The 22,580-nt window shown below is 46.8% G+C and overlaps 1 protein-coding gene across 2 annotated transcripts in view; it reads right to left on the minus strand.

Annotated features, from left to right (window-relative positions):
- Positions 1–934: 934 nt before the first annotated feature.
- Positions 935–22,580, minus strand: part of Ubc10 (ubiquitin conjugating enzyme 10) — a 28,474-nt gene continuing 6,828 nt past the window's right edge. For both annotated transcript variants that reach the window (XM_037425180.2, XM_075889613.1), the window contains exons 3-4: positions 19,396–19,582; positions 935–2,245 (exon numbers count right to left, since the gene is read on the minus strand). In XM_037425180.2, coding sequence (XP_037281077.2) covers positions 2,091–2,245; positions 19,396–19,582 — 342 coding nt within the window. In that variant the 3' untranslated portion in view covers positions 935–2,090. The remainder of the gene's footprint in view (positions 2,246–19,395; positions 19,583–22,580) is intronic.

Here is a 22,580-nt window from a genome sequence, read left to right on the forward strand (position 1 = left end):
ATGCTGCCGGCATTAACCATACTGTCTTCTGGGAGACAAGCGGTCTTTTCTGGTTTTCCAGAAACGATCGACACGACAAGCGGCAGCAACGGATGGGCCTCCACAACAGCAAATCTTGTCATCCATCGTTGCTGCTTGTCGCTGTCGCGAGGAAATCGCATGCATGCAGTTAGGGCTTAATACTTTGCGCTGCAACGTGTGCCGCGTTACTTGTGTAACAGTGGCTGCACCTGTACAAGGAAAGATGTACAGTAGCAAGAAGTTGGGCAGTATACAGAATGTCAACATGACTGCCCATTCGTGAATGTCGTCACTTGAAACGACATGTGCCTGTGTGGGCGCCAACACAGTAGTTAAAAAACCATGCTCGGCAAAAAGATGACGATTTGTCCCCATCATCACCACCCGATAATAAAAGTTTATCCAATAATAAAAGTTTATCCAATAATAAAAGTTTATCCAATCCAATCCAATCACCACCCGATGAACTGTAAACAGCAATGGTTTACTGATGCAATGTACGTGAAAACATATCGAATGGGCAGTGCTGCTACTTTCGCACTTTTCAGTTCCCTACTAACTCATGGGTAATCACCCGAAGGTTCTGTCACTGCGGGAGCGCTGTTTAAAATCTCGTCACTGTTGAGAGGAAGCAAAAGCATGAACAATATTGGAATTATTGGAAATATTGGAACAATATTGGAAGCAAGAATTTCGTTATTCAGTGCTTTTGTTAGAGGAATCCTTGCAGTAGGCAAAGCTTCGCCTTTCATTGAGAACAAAGGTGATGAGATTGTAACCTAATTACAGCAAATAAATGAGGTTAGTCATAAGTAGAAAGGAGAGACAGAAAGCTCCAATGTAGTTTAGAGCTCTTAGTTGTACCCACATATTGACATGGGGTACTGCCTAAAGAATGCAGAGACAACCATAATAAAACAAATCAATCGAGATTTATTTGTGATTCTCATACTCCGTACTATCGCGCAATTATACAAACAAAAAAATGTAAGCTCAGAGTAATCATAAACGACGCATGAAATACATGAAAGGTCTAATTATCACAACATACAATAATTGAAAAAAAAAAAAAAAACTGTGCCGACTATGACACGAAAATGTTCTTGTAAGGGGGGCTAGGTAACACTAAGTGTTTGGGCGGTGTCGTAGGATTAAGAAAACACAGGCTAATGTTTTTACCCCTTTCTATCAGTGTTCTCCCTGTCACATTCTGAGACACAGCTAAGCGTGCCATTGTGTGTGTGTTTGTTTCCACGGGCTTTAAGGCGAACCGTGCACTGCACCACGAGCCAGCTACGAGCTCGGGTATTACAAAATGCAAGCACCGTGTCTGTGAACGTGTAAACATTCCTCCCACCTCTCCGGTGTGAATGCAGCACGACGAGAACAACAACAAAGAGCACACAGACAAATTCCAACAACGTTTCCTTTCTGCCTCACAAAGAGAAATGAATGCTGAAAATCGCCTAGATGTGCGCACCTTTCGCTTACAACACTGCTCAGTAGCAAGGTAGAATAAAGCGATGACAAGGCCTGCTGTCTTACAAAACACTGAAAAGAATTTGAAAAAAGAAAACGAAAGACAATAATACCGGGAACAAATATTCACCCGCCCGATGCGTCCTACAGCATTGTTCAACAAGCAGCGCATGAAACAGCAAGAGTAGCAAGCTAGCGCTAAAGCATGACATCATAGCAAACTTGCTGCTCCTGCACATGGCAGGAAGCGAAAGAACATCAAGGCTAAAATGGGCAGCATACTACCTCACACTAACATGTATGACATCTCAAGAAAACGAGAGAAAAACCCAAATTTCACACAGCATCACAGCTGGTGAAATTAAAAAAAGAAAAGTTCCTGCTAGAGAGGCCCAAGTTTTCAGATTCAAGCACTCACACACTTTCGTTGAGTAGGCACGCATACAGAGAGAGAAGAAAACAAGTACACCTGAAATGAAGGCGGGCTCAAGAATTTGAAAGACCCATGCTTTTTTCATCTGCCCTCATTTTCACTTTTTGTTGCCCATGAGCACCACGCATCGCTCAAGCGGTGCTAGGCAGCTAGGAGCTTAGTCAGGCGGCCGCTTCTCGGAGTGCTTCTTGGTGAACTCCTCTGCATTTTTCAGGAACTTCTTCCGGTCTTTGCTGTACTCCTCGGCAAGGTCGGCACGTAGCGGGTGCTCTGGCTCTGGGTCGTTGACTAGCGCAATCAGGGCTTGGATAACTGCACAGAAAGAAGAGTGAGACGCTTAATCCTAATTGTTGTAACAGTCTATGTGGCAGCATCGCCCCTAGACTATAGCCAAGCTCGACTATAATGAACTTGGGTAAACTACGCTGTTCTGTAGACTGAACTATTATAAAGCACACCAATGCTTCATGACCGATCCACAGGAATATCTCTATGTGTAACACACAAGAGCTAGAACACTTCATGCATTGAACATCAGGCAGCACGAAATACCTCAAGAAGTTATTTTTTCCACATGGAGGTGGGGCTTTGCTGCATGTATTTGGGAGAGCCAGCGGAGACACTAGGAAAGCACCTTGCAGAGCAAGAAGCCACAGCTTGATATCGTGCTTTTCCTCGGTAGCCCCGTATTTGTGAGTTTGGTGCCTCTGCTCAGTTTTCCATACATCTGTACTTTTTCTGTTAATGCCATTTTTGTGATTTTTTTTAAATGAAGCTTCGTTCCCAAGCAACGTTTCCGGAGGAGAAGATACTGACACCGAGTCGCACGAGTGCAATAATAATAATAATAATAATAATAATAATAATAATAATAATAATAATAATAACAATAATGTAGTGGAGCATACGCATCACTGAAAGCCCTAAGAAGTTTCGTTGGCCTCTGCTCCTTTCATCGTTTCGTCCACAACTTCGCGCCCATCATCGCACCTTTGGCGAGTCTGCTTTCCAACAGCAAAGGTATATCTGCATGGTCACCTGCATGTGATGGCGCATTTCGCCAGCTGCGCCGCCTGTTCACCTCACCATTTATTCTTCGTCACTACGACCCCACAGCTGCAACAGAAATTCACACCGATGCAAGTGACATCGGTCTTGGTGCAGTTTTGGCTTAACGGAAAGACACCCAAGCCGAATACGTAGTCACCCATGCAAGTTGCGCTCTCAAGAAGGCTGAATTGAATTACTCCGTGACAGAGAAGGAGTGTTCGGCCATAATCTGGGCCTTGACGAAGTTTCGCCCGTACCTTTACAGCCGTCCTTTCGACGTCACAGACCACCACGCTCTATGTTGGCTGTCCACCTTGAAAGACCCGTCCGGACGCCTGGGGCGTTGGGCACTTCGATTGCAGGAATAAAAAAACCGTGTCGTATATCGTTCCGGTCGCAAGCATGCGGATGCACTTTCACGATCGCCATTAACACAAGTTGTGGCTTCTTTGTCACCCCTTTTTACCACCTTGTCACCACTCGACACCAGTGACATGCTTTCGGAGCAGCGTAAAGACCCATACCTTGCTTTGTTACTCGACTACCTTACTGATCCGTCTGCTGTCCCTTCCATGAGAGCGCTACGCCGGCAAGCAGCCCACTTTTCCATGCGAGACAACATTCTCAACTACCGCAACCACATGCCTGGTAATCGGAAGTGGCTCCTTGCTGTCCTAACTGATATGCGCTCTGACATCTGCATGAATTCCCATGCAAATCCCCAAAGTGCTCACGCAGGTGTCTTGAAAACCTATGAAAGGCTGCGCCAACGATATCACTGGCAAGGAATGTATCGCTTTGTGCAGAAATACATTAAGTCTTGCACCACTTGTCAACAGAACAAGACACCTCCGCGGCACCTTACTGGCATGTTACAGCCGCTCCCATGCCAGGCTCGCCCATTCGACCACGTGGGTATCGCCCTCTATAAACCCCTTCCCATATAGTGGCTCTGGAAAGCGCTGGATTATTGTCAGCATCGATCATCTGACATGCTACGCTGAGACTGCTGCTCTACCGGCAGCGACCGCCCACGAAGCTGCACTCTTCATTCTACGCCATGGTGCTCCACGGGGATTACTCAGTGATAGGGGCTGAGTGTTCCTGTCGGAGGACATCCGAGCTATCCTCGCTGAATGCAACATCATCCACCGGAAATCTACTGCATACCATCCACAGACGAATGGTCTCACTGATTACCTTTTGTTACCGTCGCTTACAACACCGCGACGCAAACGACTACCGGTTTTTCCCCGTTTTTTTTCTGTTGTACGGCCGCGAACCTTCCCACCCACTCGACACTATACTTCCTTACCGCCCTGATGCTTCTAAGTGCTCCTCGCTTTCGGAAGTCGCTAGATACGCTGAAGACTGCTGTTGGTGGGCTCGGTCTCTGACAACTGAGGCTCAAGGTCTACAAAAGACCCGACATGACGACGTTCACCACATAGCTCCTACATTTCGTGCTGGCTCTCTTGTGTGGCATTGAATGTACATGGGCTCCTACCATCCCACCTCCATCGAAATGTGACTGCCGGGGCCAAGATTGAACCCATGGCGTTTGGGTCAACAGCCGAGCACCATAACTGCTACATTACTGCAGCAGAACACTAGTGCAACGATGGTGTTGGTGGAGTCTGCTGAAAGAAGGCAGTGTGCACCAGCATGAGACTACACACACATACACACACACACAAAAAAAAAAAGGCGAGCAGACTGACCAGCCTCCACAGCTGTGCGAGGGAAACCGCACATGAGGTGCCAGAAGTTGGCAACGGTGAGAATCAAGCGACATGGACGAGCCCTGGAGCTATTCAACAGCATCATAGGTGTACTGTGTAGAGTACACCCAAATGTAACACACACCTTTTTCGAAAAAAAAAAAAGTTTTAAAAATCGCATGTGCGTTAGTGTTGAGAGTAACCTCAAAGCTGTACCACAACTGCCTATGACCGTTAGGAGGAGTGACAGTTTACTCATTGCTGGCAAACATGCTAGCATGCCTCTTTGTTTTCTACAATCACGGCACCCGTATTCGATCGCTTGGACTGCTGTGCTTGCTAGTGTGCGAATGACTCGTGTACCGATTACGCAAATCAACATACTAATTCTTTGGGCAAATGGATGCCGCAGCCACCCTGAAGAGCCGTCATTTCTGCTGTGAGCCCTTGAACGAAAGTTGATAGTATACCTGAAAGAGTGCAGAAAGAGTAGCACCACACTTTTTGAGTGTATCAGAGAATTGCGTCCGAGACTGGTGAAAACTGAGGAATTCTTTTTTCAACAGTAAACATCAAGTAAAGGCCACCACTGTTTAAGAGAAGCTGTGAGACCTTGACAATGAGCTAACAATTTCTGGAAACTTTGAGTGGAACATGAGGAGCTATTAGCGAAGACCCTTAAACTCGCCAGAAGTTGAGGCCTTCAAAAACAATTTAGAGCCAGCGCCAAGTGAATTAGCAGATTCTTGAAGCAAACAGAATTTTCTTTGTTAAGGCAAAGAACTTGTTCGACTGGCATGTGCCCCTACTGGCAAATATTGGCATGTCCTAGAAGTTACCTAAGAAATTTATCGAAAACAAAAGAGAAACAGACCACTTTTCAGGGGTCTGTATCGTCATTGTGACACAGCAACACTTATCAATTCAGCCAAATCAACAGTGGAGTCAATAAGAACCAAACAAGTTTGCCAGCTTTTATACAGCCACAAAGAGACATGTAACGGCAATGCTGGCCTGTAAGGGAGATCGCCACAAGTAGGCACCATCCCTTCTTTGGAAGCAGAAGATGCCATTAACGGCAATGCACTTTTCCCTGAGGTGTTGCAATGCGTGCGAACGAGAAAGGTTCAATGAACATGGACATGTTTATGAGTGGCTGTCAAAACGGAGGGTTCAGTTGTGCCTGTAGCTTTTAGGTGCCAGTTGGGACCAACATGTCTCAAGCTGCCGCTTGAGGTAAGTCTTCCAGTCTGTCGGAGTAGGAGATCATGGTGAAGGACTATGCTGAGTGCATCACAATTAGTGGCTCACGACCAGATGTTACACGTTCAGTTGTGCAAGAAGTGCGGCAGTTAAAACACAACAGGTGGCACTGAAGAAGCAATGCTACGAACCGAAGTGAACAAGGGCGATTTGAAAGCAACAGCCACAATAAAGAGATTGTTCATACTTGAAAGTATAAAGATTTTAAAACTTATCATTTTCAAGTCACACAAGTCGTATGCATGCTAATTAAAAATCATGCGCGTGCTATACACTCGATTAATATAGAGACTGCGGGGCCAGAGTCTCGGTTTTTAATGGGACAAAAGGTACCTGTAAAAAAAATAGTGAGTAGGCTCCTGTACACAACGTTAAGAGCATTTCAAGCTGGTCAAGGGTCTACTGAACAAAGTGGCCATGTCGACTTTTCAAGCAGCTTGGCCTGGCTCGACCATAGGATTACCGTGAATACCCGCATACATTACGAAGTTTTTCTTCCAAATATTAGCGTTTAAAACTTCGGCTTTATATTATGTGTGGATCCAAATGAAAACTTGCCCGAAAAACGAAATTGTGCTTGAAGTTTCGGTTTCGTAACTGCCACTTGGCTACGGCTTCGTTTTGTCTACAAGTGGCTACGGCTTGGCTTCGCTATTTTCGCGCCCATTTCGCCATTTCTTTCTTTGTTGAGTTTTTTGAGCGCTCAGACAGCGGACGGGCAGGCATGTGAACCTCGCTGTGTTCTGTGCCTCACTTCTCAAAGGTGCAACATGCCAGGGCACCGAACTCAGTACTCAGCTGCATTCAAAAGAAAGCTTATCGCAGCTGTCGAGGAAATCGGCAACAGTGCAGCCAGAAGACAGTTCGGAGTCGCTGAGGGAAGTGTCGGTGGATGGCGACGACAGAAACAAGCGCTTTTCACGTGCAGCGGAAAGCGAAAAAGCTTTCGCGGTCCAAAGAAAGGGGCCTTCCCAGAGATTGAACTCGCATTGACAGAGTTCGTTCGGCAGCAGCGGGCGGCGCACTTGCCAGTCAACATGGAGCTGATGCAGATGAAAGCGACGGAGCTGGCGAGAGAAAAGGGGATATTGAGCTCGGACTTCAAATCCAGCAAGCACCGAATCTACCGTTACATGTGCCGAGCTGGATTTTCCCAGCGCCGGCGAACCTCCATTTCTCAGAAGCTCCCTGAAGCCTTTGAAGTGCTTCTTATCTCATTTCAACGCTATGTGATTACGTTGCACCGATCACAGAACTTCCAGCTGGGACAAATAGGCAACGCCGATCAAACGCCAGTTTACGTGGACATGCCATTACAGTTCATGAGAAGGGCTCGAAGCAGGTTAGTGTCCGTACCACCAGCAATAAAAAAACGCGTGTCACAGTGATCGTGCACGGCGGACGGCCACAAGCTCCCGCTTTATGTCGTCTTCAAGCGCAAGACAATGCCGAAAGGGGAGGAGCTACCGAACAATGTCATCGTGAGATGTCGCGATAAAGGCTGGATGAATGAAGACCTTGTGCTAGACTGGGTAAAGTCTTTGTGGTGCAGAAGGCCTGGTGCCCTGCTCTCTTTTCTATTTATTTTGGTGCTGGACGCGTTGCGCTGCCATTTGGTCGACTCAGTGAAGAGGCTCCTGTGCGACTGCCGCAAGGAACTGGTCGTGAGCCCAGGTGGGATGACATCTCAACCGCAACCTCTCGACGTTTGTGTAAATAAGCCGTTCAAGGATGCGCTTAAGTGTTGCTACGCTGAGTGGATGCGCTCAGGTGAGCCTGCAGTGACGCCGACCGGGCGGCTGAAACGGCCGTCGCCGGCCACGCTATGCAAATGAATCGTGGACGTTCGGGCAAGCATCCCAGAGGACCTTGTGCGTCGTTCCTTCAAGAAGTGTGGCATCTCCAATGCTCTCGATGGCACAGAAGACGAGCACCTATTTGATGATTTGTCTGACAAGGAAATGTCCGAGGAAAGCGCTGTTGAAGACTACAGCGATTGACATGGCAGATGTGTGCTCAATAAATGTGTTTTCGGTGCCTTTCCTACGTCGTTCTATACAGTCGACTCTCGTTAATACGAAGTTCACAGGGACCGCGAAAAGTTTCGAATTAAGCGTAATTCTAATTAACCACAATGAACGAAAAATACATTTATTTCAAAGCAGTTTATGAGAAAAAATCTGTGATTGCCGTTTGCTTCTGTTTGCTGAATCTTGCAGCAGAAAGCAAGTCCTGCAGGCTGTATATGTGCCCGAGTGCTTCCTCGGCGTTGCTCTCAGCAGTGAAAAACCGCTGCTTGAGGGCAAGGCCTGTGGCTACATCAGCAGCCCGCGGTAGTGGCTCACTTGCGGCGGCGTCGTTGTCAACCTCAGTTTCGTGACTAGGCTCGCTAAGCCGAACCACCTCCACGATCTCAGCGTCCGACAGTGCACCGCACGTTTCTACCGAACTGTTAGTGGCAATGTACTCCTCAAGGGACGTCGCCGAGAGCTGGCAGGAGACTATTAACGTCAAGCTCACTTGTGTCTTCTTCCCCCACTGTACAAGACGCGTCATCATCTGCACCACTTGGAATGAAGCCGCACGCCCTAAAGCAGTTCGCAATGGTTTCATCCTTTACGCGACCCCACGCTCGCGCCAGCATATGGATAGCACTGAGAAGGCTCACCTCATACTGACTTGCATTGCCCATACACAACAGCATCTCCTCAAGAAGATGCTTCCTGTGCAGTACTCGCACGTTTTTGATGATCCCCTGGTCCAGTGGTTGTAACACCGATGTAGTGTTCGCTGGCAGGTAGGCGACACGTATTGCACTCAAGGGCGGCACATTCATGTATGCACTGCATTGGTCCACAAGGAGCAATACATTGCGTTTAAATAACGCGAACTTGCGATCCAATTTTGTCAGCCAATCCTTGAATAGGTCTGCGGTTATCCACGCTTTCCTGTTAGACGCGTAGTCGACAGGCAGCGTTTTCACGCCCTTGATACATCTAGGCTTAGCAGCTTTGCCTATCACGAGCAGGCGACATCGCTCAGTGCCCGTCATGTTCGCTGCTGTCAGCACTGACACTCTTTCTTTGCTACGCTTCCCTCCAGCACAGTCATCGTCCTTAAAGGTCAGCGTCTTCTCGGGCAACATTCTGTCAAAAAGTGCTGTCTCGTCGGCATTGAAGATATCTTACGGCCGTTATACTCCCAAGCATTTGCAAAGCTGATTTTTCCTCCACGTATCACATGTTTCAGCGTTGACGGCAGCCTTTTCCCCGTTAAAGCTTTTAAACACCATATCGTGGCGCTGCTTGAACGGTGTGAGCCACCCATCGGACGAAGCAAAGTTTTTGATGCCTAGCATAACCGCAAGCGATGACGCTTTCGCTGCAACGATATCGCTGCTGAGAGGAAGTCTGTTGCTTCGAGCCTCCCGAATTTAGATGAGCAGCGCTTGCTCTAACTACAGTTGGGCGCCGGTGCGCATTCTCTTGCGAGATATCTTGAACTGGTCATTTTCGAATGCCTCCAGTACTGAGCACGTTCTTCAAGATGTTAGACAGGGTATTAGGCTTGATGCCGTATTTCTGCGCAATATCTTGCTTGGCGGTGCCTCGTTCAACTTCTTTCGAAATTTTGACTTTCGTCGCTAAGTCAAGCGTCTGATAAGGCCAGCGAGTTGCCATAGTAAATGCACGTGGAGCTTTGTCGCACGTGGAAACGCTGAGTCCGCACACGACGGTAACAAGATCAACAATGAGGCCCGGAACCGGAACCGCCGGAGCAGCCGCTTCGTGATCTGGGGCACTGCATGCAACTGCGATGCCATCAGCTGACGCTTTGAGCTGCAGCGCTGTGGTCAACTGCGATGCCCTTGGGTCCCGGTCGGACACGCATTGTTCTTTAGCACTTCGAAAATAGGAAATTTAACAAACATTACGATTTTCTCCGGGAATTCGATTGAAAATAAATCCGGATTAACCGAAATTTCAGACCTCTAGCTTCCAAGTACCGAGAATTTCTTCCTGTTGAACTGCATGCAAAACTGACGGAACCCCCAGTCCACTTCCAATTAACCGATAATTCCAATTGAGCGACTTCGAATTATCGGGAGTCTACTGTACGCGGGTACAATTTTTTTTCATTTCGCACTTCTAAAGTTTGGTCTCGTATTATATTCGGGTTCGTATTTAATGCGGGTATTTACGGTAGCTACATAAGTGGGGAAAACCAGCGCCTTCTTTATTTTATTAATGCTAGCCAGATGAGCCCGATCCAGCCGTTTACCACCCTCTCTACTAGCCCTTTCCTGCTCTCACCCATCGCTTAGCCTTTGTAAGTGCTTTGCGGTCATGGGGGAGAGAGCCCATCATGTAGTGTCTCACAACGGAAATCATATGAAGCAATTTTTTGTTCACATGCGTACAGATCCGTGAAGCGACATCTTGCATTCCTCCTGTTCATAATGTTGGCTGTCACACTGGCTCACTAAAAGATACAGTACAGTGTTTTGAGATAGCGCGTCGCCGTTCGTGGCTCTATGCGGGCAACTAATGGGGAAGTGTTACTACAACGCAACTGCATGTGCTGATTTTGAGAGCGCTGTGATTGAACGGTGGCATTGCTTCTAGCCACAAAGATGGAGTCCGACGGAACAAATCTGACAGACAATATATTGGAGTAGTAAACACGTCGGTCGCATCTCCGGGGGAAAGTGCTCGGAAGCATGTGTGACCCGAGCAGCTCGACCCCTCATACTGGGCCGCATCACGACTACTCCCTAAATTAAGGGAGACCGACTATTCCTGCCAAGAAGCGCGCATTCGCACTGGCATAGAAAGAAATAAAGGAGCCGTCGGGCAAGCAAACACATTGCCTTCGAGATTGGTGTCGCAAACATTGCATCTATGACATATAATTGGTTTTAAACATGCCTTTATCGCTCGTAAAGTAAGGCCTTCAAAGTGGTGTTTGTTACTGTCGTCATGTTGGCGTGAACTTGCCATTATCATTATTTGTCGTAGGAGTTCACAGTTTTCATGAATGGGTTGGACTGATCGTGCAGGTCTGATCGTGTTGAGTGTGCTTAGCTCTTTCCCAGCTACAATCGCCGGTGCGTAAAAAATTCATGTGCTGATTATGTTACTGTGGATGATGCCATTTCCAACTCCATTGTTCCACCCGTTGACTAGATTATGGCTGAGTGCACCAATGCATACACCAGTGACAGCTAAAATTTGGAGGAGAAGAGGCCACTTTCTTCAATGACTGCTTTTGCGAGTACTTTCACTTTCACGGGGCGTTCAACTATGAGCTAGGGTGGTTCAACAATAAGCAAACGATGCTGCATTATAAAGAAAGTATCACCAAAGTGACAGCTTGCCAGGCGTTGACCGTAGTGGCACAACATTTATTAAAAGGACATGACACTTCAGGTGCTTGGAAAACTTTTCGTGTTGACACCGCATGAGTAAATACATCAAGCAACGCTGGACTGTTTCTTCCAAGCATTAAAATAAAAGTACGTAGAGTGAAACCCCGTTAATACGTACCTGGAGGGAACAGCAGCATAACTATGTACTAAATGTATTATGCATTAAGGGGGGACGTGGCAAGTAAAACTAATTTTTTTATTAATGTACTGTTTGTGATGAAATTTGGTGTGTGTATGTGGATGATTGTGAGGATTCCAAATATGAAAACCGTTTTCAAATACCTCTTGTACTTTTTGAGTTACAAGCATAATTATACTAATTAATGCTCTTCACACTTAAAGAGATAATTATTGCTAAATGAAATTATTTTTTCATATTATTATGTTCCCAAAGCATCAACTTGTGCAAAGAAGCTATTAGTTGATTTTTCTAGTTCTTGTAATCATAAATAAAATTTCCAAAACATGGATGTTGTTTTGCGCACACATCGCAGTAATTATAAAATGTGTTCTAAAAATTTTAAATGATGAGTAAGAAGAGAGATAAAGCTTTATTGCACTGCTAAAGGCCTCCTGAGCCTAGTGCAAAAAACGGAACGACTCTATCAGTCTTTGTTAGAAAATGACTGATGTTCTAGCGAAGGCACATAGGCGAAAATCAAGAGTTGAGAAAACTGACTTTGAAAGTTCACTCTTGTTTGGAAGTTCACAACATGCCTAAAACACTCAGAATCCTCCTGGGCAGTAATCCTGAGATGCTGTGGCCTTGGCCTCCGTAGAGCGCAACCCAGTTTTGCGCTTCTTTGTCGTGGAACAATGCGCCTTTTGAGCCCTCTTTACCCTTTTGGCATCCTTTTCGGCTGCTCGCCGCAAAGAGCAGTCTCCTGGATTGAAGCCCAGTTGAGCAGTGATCTCTTGCAGCGCACTCTTGCAGCCACCATTGAAACGGCAGACTGCATCTGCAACTGCACTTTCCACACTTCGAAGGGACGCGAACTGGCTCTTGGACTGGAGCGACCAAATGAGGCTGTTCATACTCTCCACAGCGTTCTGGGTTTTTCCCTGCGCACACCTTTCAAGGAGCTCTTTGTTCGAGAGGCGCTTGTAGATTGGCAGCAGTGCCACTCGCACGTGAGGGGGCAGTTTATGTTTGTGAGGCGGCAGCGGCTCTCCCTTGGCCAATGCCCGATTGTGCGGGCACCAGGAGTCAGTCCCACTTGGGCACAGGTCGTGGTGTGGATCCTGGTCTGTGGATGTTACATGGTAATAAGTGGCCATGATGGCCCTCTCCATGCCAGGAACATCGTTGGGGTGGCTCTTAATGGCCCAGCCATAATAATTCGTCAACTTCTTTATCAGGCCCTGCGTCAGCCGGCCTTTGCCACCCATGCTCAGTCCTCGGCCTTTGGATTTGTGCTCATCAAGAAGGTTGCGCAAGGAAGTGCCCATTCTTTTTTTCACATGGTTCACACACTCCTGTTTCTTAATCACCATGTAGCCATACACCTTGTCTTGCGTGAGGGCAAGGTACGTACGGCTGTCACCGTCGCACAGCACATTGATGTATCGAAGCTTGTACTTGGTAAACGATCTTTCAAACATGATCCTAGCTGCTTCTACTTCCATTTGGCCTGCATTAGCATCGGTGTTCTTTTGGCACTGTGGCTTGTGTTTCTCAAGCCACTCCTCATAGTTGTCGTCACCAGGCTTGGGGCCAACAGCACAGCCTTGGCAGTAGTTGGACAGGACACAGTGGTCCAAGACCAAGCCTGTGTACAGCTCGATTACACAGCCCACGCCAATATGACTTCTGTGCCCCCTCGTCATCCACGTGCCGTCGTAAATGACGTCAATGTTGCCTGGCACTCCTCCTAGGTCCTTGTAGATGTCATGCACCTTCTGTGCACTTTCTGCTTCAATGCGGGTGGCAGCTGATGTGGTGGCAGGGTGGCTGTACTTCCTTTGCAGTCTCTGGTAGGACTTGTGGTGCAGTGCTCGATGCGAAATGTCCATCGCAGAAAAAATGTCATTTATGGCAGATTGTTTTCTGCCAACTGACTGCACAGCCCTCAAAGCACGCACGTTTACCTCAAAGGGGTTCGTTTTTTGTTGCCCGGAGCACCTCGGGGACGACCACGCACTGTTTACTATGCCACAATTGTCACAAAAAAGTCCCATCCTCGCCGCGAGTCCAAGGCAGTGCGTAGTCTCGAGGCGTATCGACCCTTCGTCGCACTTGTTGCACTTTACTGACGAAAGCAGACCGTTCAGCATCTTCTTATTTACAATGAAGAATGTGGAGTCCTTACCGCCGTCATTTTCGTCGCAGCCTTCGTTCAGAAGCTCGAGCTTCCGCTTTGAAGCGGACTTCGATGCTACGGCATCCAAAACATCCCGCCTTGTCTGCGCCCGCTGCGCGATTTCTTCACTGCTCGGAATCTGGGCCGAAACTCGCGATAGAATGTTCGACGCGCGCACGCCCGGAGTTGCAACGGCTGCCGACGCGGTGCCACCGCAATCGGGTTCGCGAGAGCGTCCGTCACGGTCGACGGCATCCGGCGGTCTGACATACGACGATGTGGCACCTTCCACACTCTCGGCCTCACAACAATCAGCGAAGGGTCTGAGTAGAGGCTCCGTGACGCTTGAAGAGCATGCTCCGTCCGGAACTGCGACTGGGACGGCAGCCGCAGTCGTCTGCCCTTTGTTCCAAGCTTTCCGACGCTTGCCGTACTTGTGGACGCTCCGGAACTTTTTTTGCGACAACATAGCACCGCAGTATGAGCAAGCACTCAGAAGAGACCACCGATGTAAACAAAGCTTGGTAAAAAAAGCACGCGAACTATCACAAAAACAGCAAACTGGCAAAAAACGAAGCGCACGCCGGATGATTCTCGACACGGCGGCCGCAGATGCGCTCGCGCTTCCAAGGTTGCCAAGGTGGGCGGCGCAGCTTTGACCAGTAAGAGGTCGCGCCTGCTACCACGTGACCCGCGCAGCCAATTGCCGTTCTTCGTTTTCGTTTTTTTACTTGCTCTTCGCGCTTTTATTTTCACTCGGCGAAATACGAGACCACGACCATCGGGAAGCCGGCTTTCTCCTCTTTCCAAAGCTACCAAAATGGCGGCCCACAGTCAACAACTTGGCGCGTTTGTGCGGCGTGAACAACACCGTTTCAGGGGCTTTTTTTTCGCACTTTTCGGCGACTGGCCTCGGCAAAAACACTATTTGCGGGATTTGCAGCGCACGTTTCGCTGTAATATTTTAGAACAAGGAAGTTGAAGGTCTGAAGATTACGAAAAAAAATAAATCAGAAAATCGCATATTTTGACCAAAATCGGCACTTTACTTGCCGCGCCCCCCCTTAACAACTAGCTACGAGTTTGCATCTCCGGATCTGCACCGATGCCGCCAACAAAGGAATAAATGCAGTGCCGCAGAAAATATTGCCCAATGTGCCCACCACAAAGCCATTTCTTTCTTTTTGCCGAGGTGCAGAAAGAATTTAGTCACTCAACCCAAACTGTGCGATAGCTCGTGGTGGTGACACCAAAGAGCACTTCGAAACTCCTGCGGGGTCTGGGATACGCAGTCTGGTACAGTGACAGAACAGACATAATCGACTGTCCGCGATACATGTATTTCACAATCTTCTTGTAAGTGAAAACCAAGTTTTTTTTGTTAACACAGTGTGGCCACAGAGAGTCAAATCGTCTACTGGCTAGCCGCGTGCAGCGCTTCGCCTAGTCGGCGCATGCAGTGTCTACTGATTCGCTTGCTCTAGAAAAAGCCCACTCCGCTTCAGACTGTGCACATATGTAACAAATAGCCTGTGGGGTTAACGCGACGACGACAAAATTTTCGCAAGCGATATCCTAGCAATCCTCGTAGCGAACGACGGCGCTTTTGTGCTGTCGCTTAATGTAAGCGTGCAGTATGACTAAAACAGCGGTACGATTACTGTACTGAGCATGTGTTAGTGTCAATGCAGCAAGGCTTCTCAGTGCCTGTGACCTGCAATGCTGAACTCCAAGACAATGAATTGCTTGGGTTTCTGCAAAGCATTGCGCGCTTGTGCATTATCCCACATAACAAGGCGGCAGCAATCGGCGGCCCAGCATGTTCATACAGCTGCCTACTAAATGCGTGCAGTAAGCTTAAATTTCGCTACGCCACATACGTTCCTTAGCAGATAACTGGGGATGCTTTCTGAGATGAGGCTTTTTGTCGGCAATAAGCCAAACCGGCGCGTTTGTCGGTGGTCGCCACCTCGTCTTACTTTTTTCCCCTATGATTACCCCCAAAGGCACCGCCACAGTCACGGGGAAGCCGCAATAGTTGATGTCCCAATCCCTGAACTTCTCGAAATGATGGCAAATCGTTTGCAGCACATTGTGGAGTCTAGAATTTCAGCTGCACTGTAAATTTTCATGGTGCAAAATGCTATCCTGGTACGCAGTTGGTACGCACTAACCGGCAGGCATAAGACGAACCACTACGGCTTAAGCAGCCTGCGAATGCATTAGTATTTAGCAGACACGGTCGGGGATTCGTTGCTACTACGTTCTGTACAACTATTTTTTTAAAATTTTTTTTCGTCTTTTCATTTGTTGCATTTCCCGGCTCCTCAACTATTTTCTATGATACCTTCAAAAACATATTAGCCGGCTTATACTGCATATGAATGTACTTCAAGTGATTTATACAGTTCGCGGAGCTTAGAGGCATGGAAGACGCTGAGGGGTGCTTGAATCCCACCAGACGTCATCTCTGAGTAGTGCGTGCTGACCTCATGCTTGCATGTGCCGAGAGTGCGAAAAAACCAAAACGCGTCAAATGGGATTTGTTCACTGGTCTCACAAAGGCCATGCATTCTTTGAGCGAACTCATCAATTTAGTTATACTGGGAGCCATGCAAAATTGTCATATACAGTCGCTGACCGTTTATTCAGACATCTTCATGGTACCGCCACTCGCCCCATTGATCCTCATGTGAACTCACGACCGAAAATTCGGACGCCCCACTGTGCGCCATTCGATTACTCGGACTCCGTTTGACTGACCGGATGCGTTGTCGTACACCATTACACGGTGACAGCGACATTGACAATACGTTTGCTAGGTTGCCAGCAGTGATATGCTGCACTAGCTATGGATGGACGTCGGGCCAGTGTCAAAATGCACCCAGAAATCACCACTGCCGATTCGAAGACTATGTGCGGCGACGCGTTTTTTTTATTTTGGCCAGTCAAGCGGCCAAGCCAAGCCACCTACAGAGTCTGTTCGCTGTGGCGTTTGGCGTGTGTCAGCTGCTTCTGCGGCTAGGCCTGGTTCGTTTTGTTCTCTGTGTTCTCGCTCTTTTGCGTGTTCCGTGGCGTGCTGAAATGGCTATGACGCCACCTGTTGCTGCGCCGCCAGGAGTGAAGAAATGCGGCCAATGTGGGAGCTACAAGATGCTCACGATGGCAAAGAAAGCAGATATAATTCGCCAGGTAGAAGGCGGCTGACCTCCGTCTGAAGTGGCTTGGGAATTTTCTATTTCTAAGCAAACTGTCTCGGAAGCGTGCGTGCGTGCAGACTAGACAGTTTTTCGGGTGATAGGGCCTATAAAAGCGCTTTTTTTTTTTTTAGTGAATCCATTTTTTCGGACTCCTGATTATTTGGACTTTTCTGCTGTTCACGTTGAGTCCGAATAAACGGTCGGCGACTGTAACCGAAAATCCATGAATAATGGCAGCGACATTCTTTTTTGCGCAAAAAACCAGTGCACACCACTTGAACAAGCTCGCGAAGCGACATTACATTTCTCCAAGGAATGTAGATTTCTGAAAATGGCCGCTAAGCATTTAACTGAAGGAGGTGTGAATGAATCTTCATTCTCTACTAGCTGATCGGGCAGGAGTAGACACACCAGGAAATGTTGCATGGTTTCTTGAGGCATAAGCATCAAAATACAGTTCTGCGCCACTAAATACCTTCTCATTTTCCCCGTTTTTCTGACAAAATGACCATCTTAACATGTGGATTGCTGCAAAACTAGGGGACATACGAAAGAGCTACCACTGCACTTGGCTGCAGCTTAGTTTGTTCGATCCTTGCAGCTTGCTGAGAGCTAGCTAAGCCCTGCAAATGTGCCACGCAAGCGAGTGAAAATGGCCTTCACATCTCCACGAAATGAGACAGCACAGTCCACAATGCCACTGCTATAAGTCCGAACCGTATGGAGACTGAAAATAGCCACTTCCTGCCTACTTCCAACTCATTAATTACTGCAGTCTTTCATTACCATGCTGTTTATTACATTCACAGTGTTGCTACAAAGGTCTTCCAGTTTTGAGCAATTTGTGGAGTGGCAAAATTTGCATTCTGGAGAACTTATGAGCAGTAAAATTTTTCATTTTGGGGCACTCTGAGACAGGCAATTTTGCATCATGGGAGTACTCCGAAGCAGCTAACTTTGGATCATGCAGTATACTGCAGAAGCAAGTTGCCTTTACACTGAAGGACATGAATAATTAACTCGCCACTCTTGTGAAGAGCTAGAAATATTTGGACTCATTGCAGATCTCATGAAGCGAATCACCTTAGGAGCACACCCTATTTCAGTCGATTATGCAAAAATAATGGTGTCAGGCAGTAGAGCACTCTGGGACAAGTTGTTCAGCAATCACTTTTGTAGCAAATAAACTGAATACTGGTTGAACACATTGGTGCAATACAACTGTACTTTTCAAAATCACATTCTAAATACACCTATGATGTTACCATAAGATGTAGTAGACAAAGGCTGCGATGAAGAACGATACCTATACACTGGACTTGCACTGTCCCAAACGTTTTCCACTAGGACTACTTCAAGGAGAAAGAGAGGCTCTTTTTTTACACTATCGATTATATTGCTGAGCGTAACATGACATCACTTAGCTAGCTCCGTAAAGCCAAGCTCCCCCAACACTCCCTTCCCTCTCTTTGAGGCCTCTGTGTGCTGGAGCAAGCATTCTCACAGTGCTCTAGGACTATTGTTTTTATTGAATTCAACCTATTTTCCGGTTTTTATGGTAGACGTTTTGAAACCATTTTGAAACGCTAAGCACCGTGGCTTGTGTACACACATCGTGACCTAGCTTACTGATCAAAGTTGGGGCTAAGTGCAACTATGCTCACGGCACCGATGTACCAACGAATCCGAACCACGTGAGCAAGATTACTCCAGTGGACATGAGAAAGTGAGAAAGCCGTGATGTGCTTCGTCGAAAGCAACAAATCACATCATTCGCGGACTCCTATGAACCACAAATTGTCATTCCAGGCATTGCAGCAGACCCCTCAACCAAGCTGGAGCGCAGCGGATAGCAATTTCGTGGGTTGGTGTCCCAAAACACAAGAGCAAGCACGTTGCATGCTGATTTTTCATAGTGGCAGCTAGGCATATTGCACATCGTCACTTAAATGATGGTTGGTAGCACAGAGATCAGCGGCCTTGATTCTTAAAATCGGCAGGCTGGTATTTGTGAGCCTTTGCTTATCCATTGCTGTGCAACCTGTATCGTTCTTGAGACTTTTTTTTCTTTCAAACTGAAATCACCGAAAATCATATGTTACATACAGAAAGGACATATAAAATGAGGTCAAAGCCAGCTCTGCCAGCCAGCTTAATTGCAGTCCCGATAGTACAGCAAGCCATGTTTGAAGTAGAAAGCTATTGAATTTGGGGTGTCCATGGTAGGAAATTATGCTATAAAGATGTCTTGACCACCTTGCTTACATCATTATTTATGTAATTATAACCAATCGTCCCTTGTAAACAAAGATCGATCAATGGAACAGACAAGGAGATCGATCACTATAATGCTGCAAATCGCTAAGCAGTATGCGAATGACTTTTGTAAGCAGATCCATTGTAACGAGGGTACACTGTTTCCTGGCAGACCGCAAGCAGTGCGTTTGCTTGTGTTCCCTAGAATCATGGGGAGGGTAAGCATGCAGAGCAGTCCCTCTACCTTGGTCCGTCTTGGTGGCCGGCTTCCAGTTGTCGGCGCTGATGATGGGCAGGCACACCTGGCCCTTCTCGTCAATGTTGGGGTGGTAGATCTTGGTGCGAAAAGTGATTTTGGGCGGCTTGAACGGGTACTCGGCCGGGAAGTTGATCTCTATCCGAAAGGCCCCCTTGTTGTACGGGCTGTTGTCCTGCATCACAGAATTGGTAATTGAGATGAATGCGCCTAAACCACACTTCTGATCACCATAGATGTCATGACTTAGTTGTAAGGGTTACAATACAGAAAGGCAGTTTCGTCGACCCATTTGCCACACAACAGCCTAAAAGCAGAAATATATACTGTATTGCTGCTCATATCCATTAGAAATGCACGCATTTGCAGGTTTCAGTGCACTATAATAGCTTTTCTCAAAAGCCCTGTTTTGCACAGATGAAATTATGTCCTCAAATGTCCCATCATCAGCATCCACCTAGACTTCCTCGCCTTTTACTGCATTTATGATGATGATGATTTGTGGGGTTTAACGTCCCAAAACCACGATATGATTATGAGAGACGCCGTAGTGGAGGGCTCCGGAAATTTTGACCACCTGGGGTTCTTTAACGTGCACCCAAATCTGAGCACACGGGCCTACAACATTTCTGCCTCCATCGGAAATGCAGCCACCGCAGCCAGGATTCGAATTACTGCATTTAGCTTGGTGCTAAGATGCCTCCAATAGACCCTCACTACTACGCTACTTTCTCACCAAATGCTAGACAATCTTTTCCAATTTAGCCCAACAATTCTTGTTGCCACTTTACTGCTAATTACTGTGAGAACCTTAGCTTTTGACTACTACTCCTTGGCTACTACTGTTCCTTGGCATTCTTTCAAATTTATTTGACAAAAGAAATGGTGGCATTTTGTTGACTAACTACGTTATGCTGATTCCAATCAAATAACTGAAGCTATGAGCCGCATGATAATAGGTTGGTATTTTCAAAACAAGGCCTAGCTGGAAATTATTAACTGAAAGACCCTGCAATATTTTAATTATTACTTGACCTGGTACATTTACCGGGACCCTGCAACACTTTTTCATGCAGCCGTGGAATGAATTTACTCAAAGAGCTTATTGCCTCATGATTTTACTGCCACATAAAATTTTTTTAAACCTGTCTAGTACGAGCAGAGTTACAAAGATTCGTCGCACGCTGCAACTGAATTTTCTTTTCTCATCCTCATGAAAGTGCTGGATGCTAAGCAGGGAGGGATGGCATGAGGAAAGAAAATCCATCACACGTGCCTTGTGACTGAGCACTTTTTCCCTTTTTTTTTACCAAATCAGCTAATGGCTAATATTACGGCTGTGACGAGTGATTGAGCTTGTAGCGTCATTTTTAGAGAGAAGAAAGACATTTATAGCTGACTGAGGATTTATCATGAATTCCAGGCCACGTTCTGCGCCATAATATTTGGCTCGCACGTTCTCGGCAGCCTTGACTATAGATCGGCAGAGCTTCCCAACTATACTAGAAAAGTGTTGCAGGGCCCCATTGGTTACATGAGCATCTATGCATTTTGCTAAATGGAGTTGTAGCCCACACAAAGAGGATCACACTCGAAACTATGAGCTCAGCAGTTTGAACCTGTAGCAACCAAATTAACTGACGCTTTTCACTGTTCGCTCGAAACAACAGAGTACTGTGAGCCCCTGAAACACAGAATTGCACTGCTTCGATACTTTCATCAGCTCGACAGAGGCAACAGCAATTGCTAGCAAAAGTACTATCCTTGAGTAGTACTAACACAAAATATTCAATGAGACACAAGTTGTCAGATCTATACGTGAGGACACACACCCACATCATACACAAAATATCAGGAGTTGATGCAGCCTAGGACATACTTAAAGAGACACTGCTAGAGTCTTCCTAGTAAATATAAAAGAGTTTAGTCAAGCAGTTTGCGAATCTAGTGCCCCAAGAACATTCATAATTCGTGAATTGCCAGAGGAGTTACAAGGACTTGTCAACTGATCTAAGCACTTTCTCCTTTGGTACCAGTGAGTGCACAGAGTGCTACACAGCGGGTGATGAAAAGTGGCGAAAAGCCAAGTCTACTCATAAGCATGCATCGTGACCTTGAGCCCTTTCTTTTTTCATCACACTGCTTGATTTCAGCGTGATCGTGAAAGTGCTGGAGTAATTCTATACTGAGTATAATTCTAGCAATACACAAAGAGCGTTGTGCACGCATGACGTGGGATCCTGTGGCAACCATGGTTACTATGCATCTTACGATGCTCGAGTATGTTAATGACCGTGAACTTTGTGCTTATAACATTGTAATTTTAGAATATGGCCTCATTTGGTGAGAGAGGAGTCATTTCTAGCTGAATTTCAGAAATGAATGGCAAATTCCAGGTAGCCACGTGCTGTTCTATAATGTGTGACCCACATGTTCTCAGGAGCCTGTATTACTCTTTGGCAGCATTCTCCGACCATGCTCGAGAAGTGTTGCTGGGCACCTTTAAAATCATTTTTGAAGTCACTGCCGCACGACAGCTCATGAAGTTGAGTATCTTGAGACATCGACACTCTGAACGTAAACAACCAACCACCACCTAAATGATAATGTGTTCGTTGCCACGCTTCTTACGTCCGCTCTCCCGCAGTTGTGAAAATGGTGCTGACATGCACATGATCCCGAGTGCATGACTGTTGTACGAGCTCGCATGCCCAGTTGTGTTTACAAACCCCACTGGGAGCCGTCTCATCACTGTCTGGAACTGCCACGACTGAACACTTCAAATGATTAGCCCTCGTGCAAACAAACTTCCTAGCCATGATGAGTTGGCCTTTAGCTACATACTGCACCAGAAAATCAAGATGCAAAATTTTTACGTCAGAACTCCTTGAAGCAGCATCTTCTGCACAATAGCCGCTGGCCATGTGACGTTTATCTCGCAAGTGAGCAATATGCTATGTGATTCCCCCTACCCCCCCAGCAATTTCAACAGTATTGAAGAACATTGTTCATTTTTTTATATTATTTACTGAAAACAACTTACTCAAGTCTAAGACATGTTTCAAAAAATCAACAATGTGTGAGTGGGTAAGTGGTAAAAGATGGTGACATACGACTAGTCAATAGTAGTGCCGTTTAAAGCATGCTAGGTCTCCAGCAGTCACCCAGCCCTT

The sequence above is a fragment of the Rhipicephalus microplus genome, chromosome 3 (genome assembly GCF_043290135.1).
Source record: "Rhipicephalus microplus isolate Deutch F79 chromosome 3, USDA_Rmic, whole genome shotgun sequence".
Classification (NCBI taxonomy): Eukaryota; Metazoa; Arthropoda; class Arachnida; order Ixodida; family Ixodidae; genus Rhipicephalus; species Rhipicephalus microplus.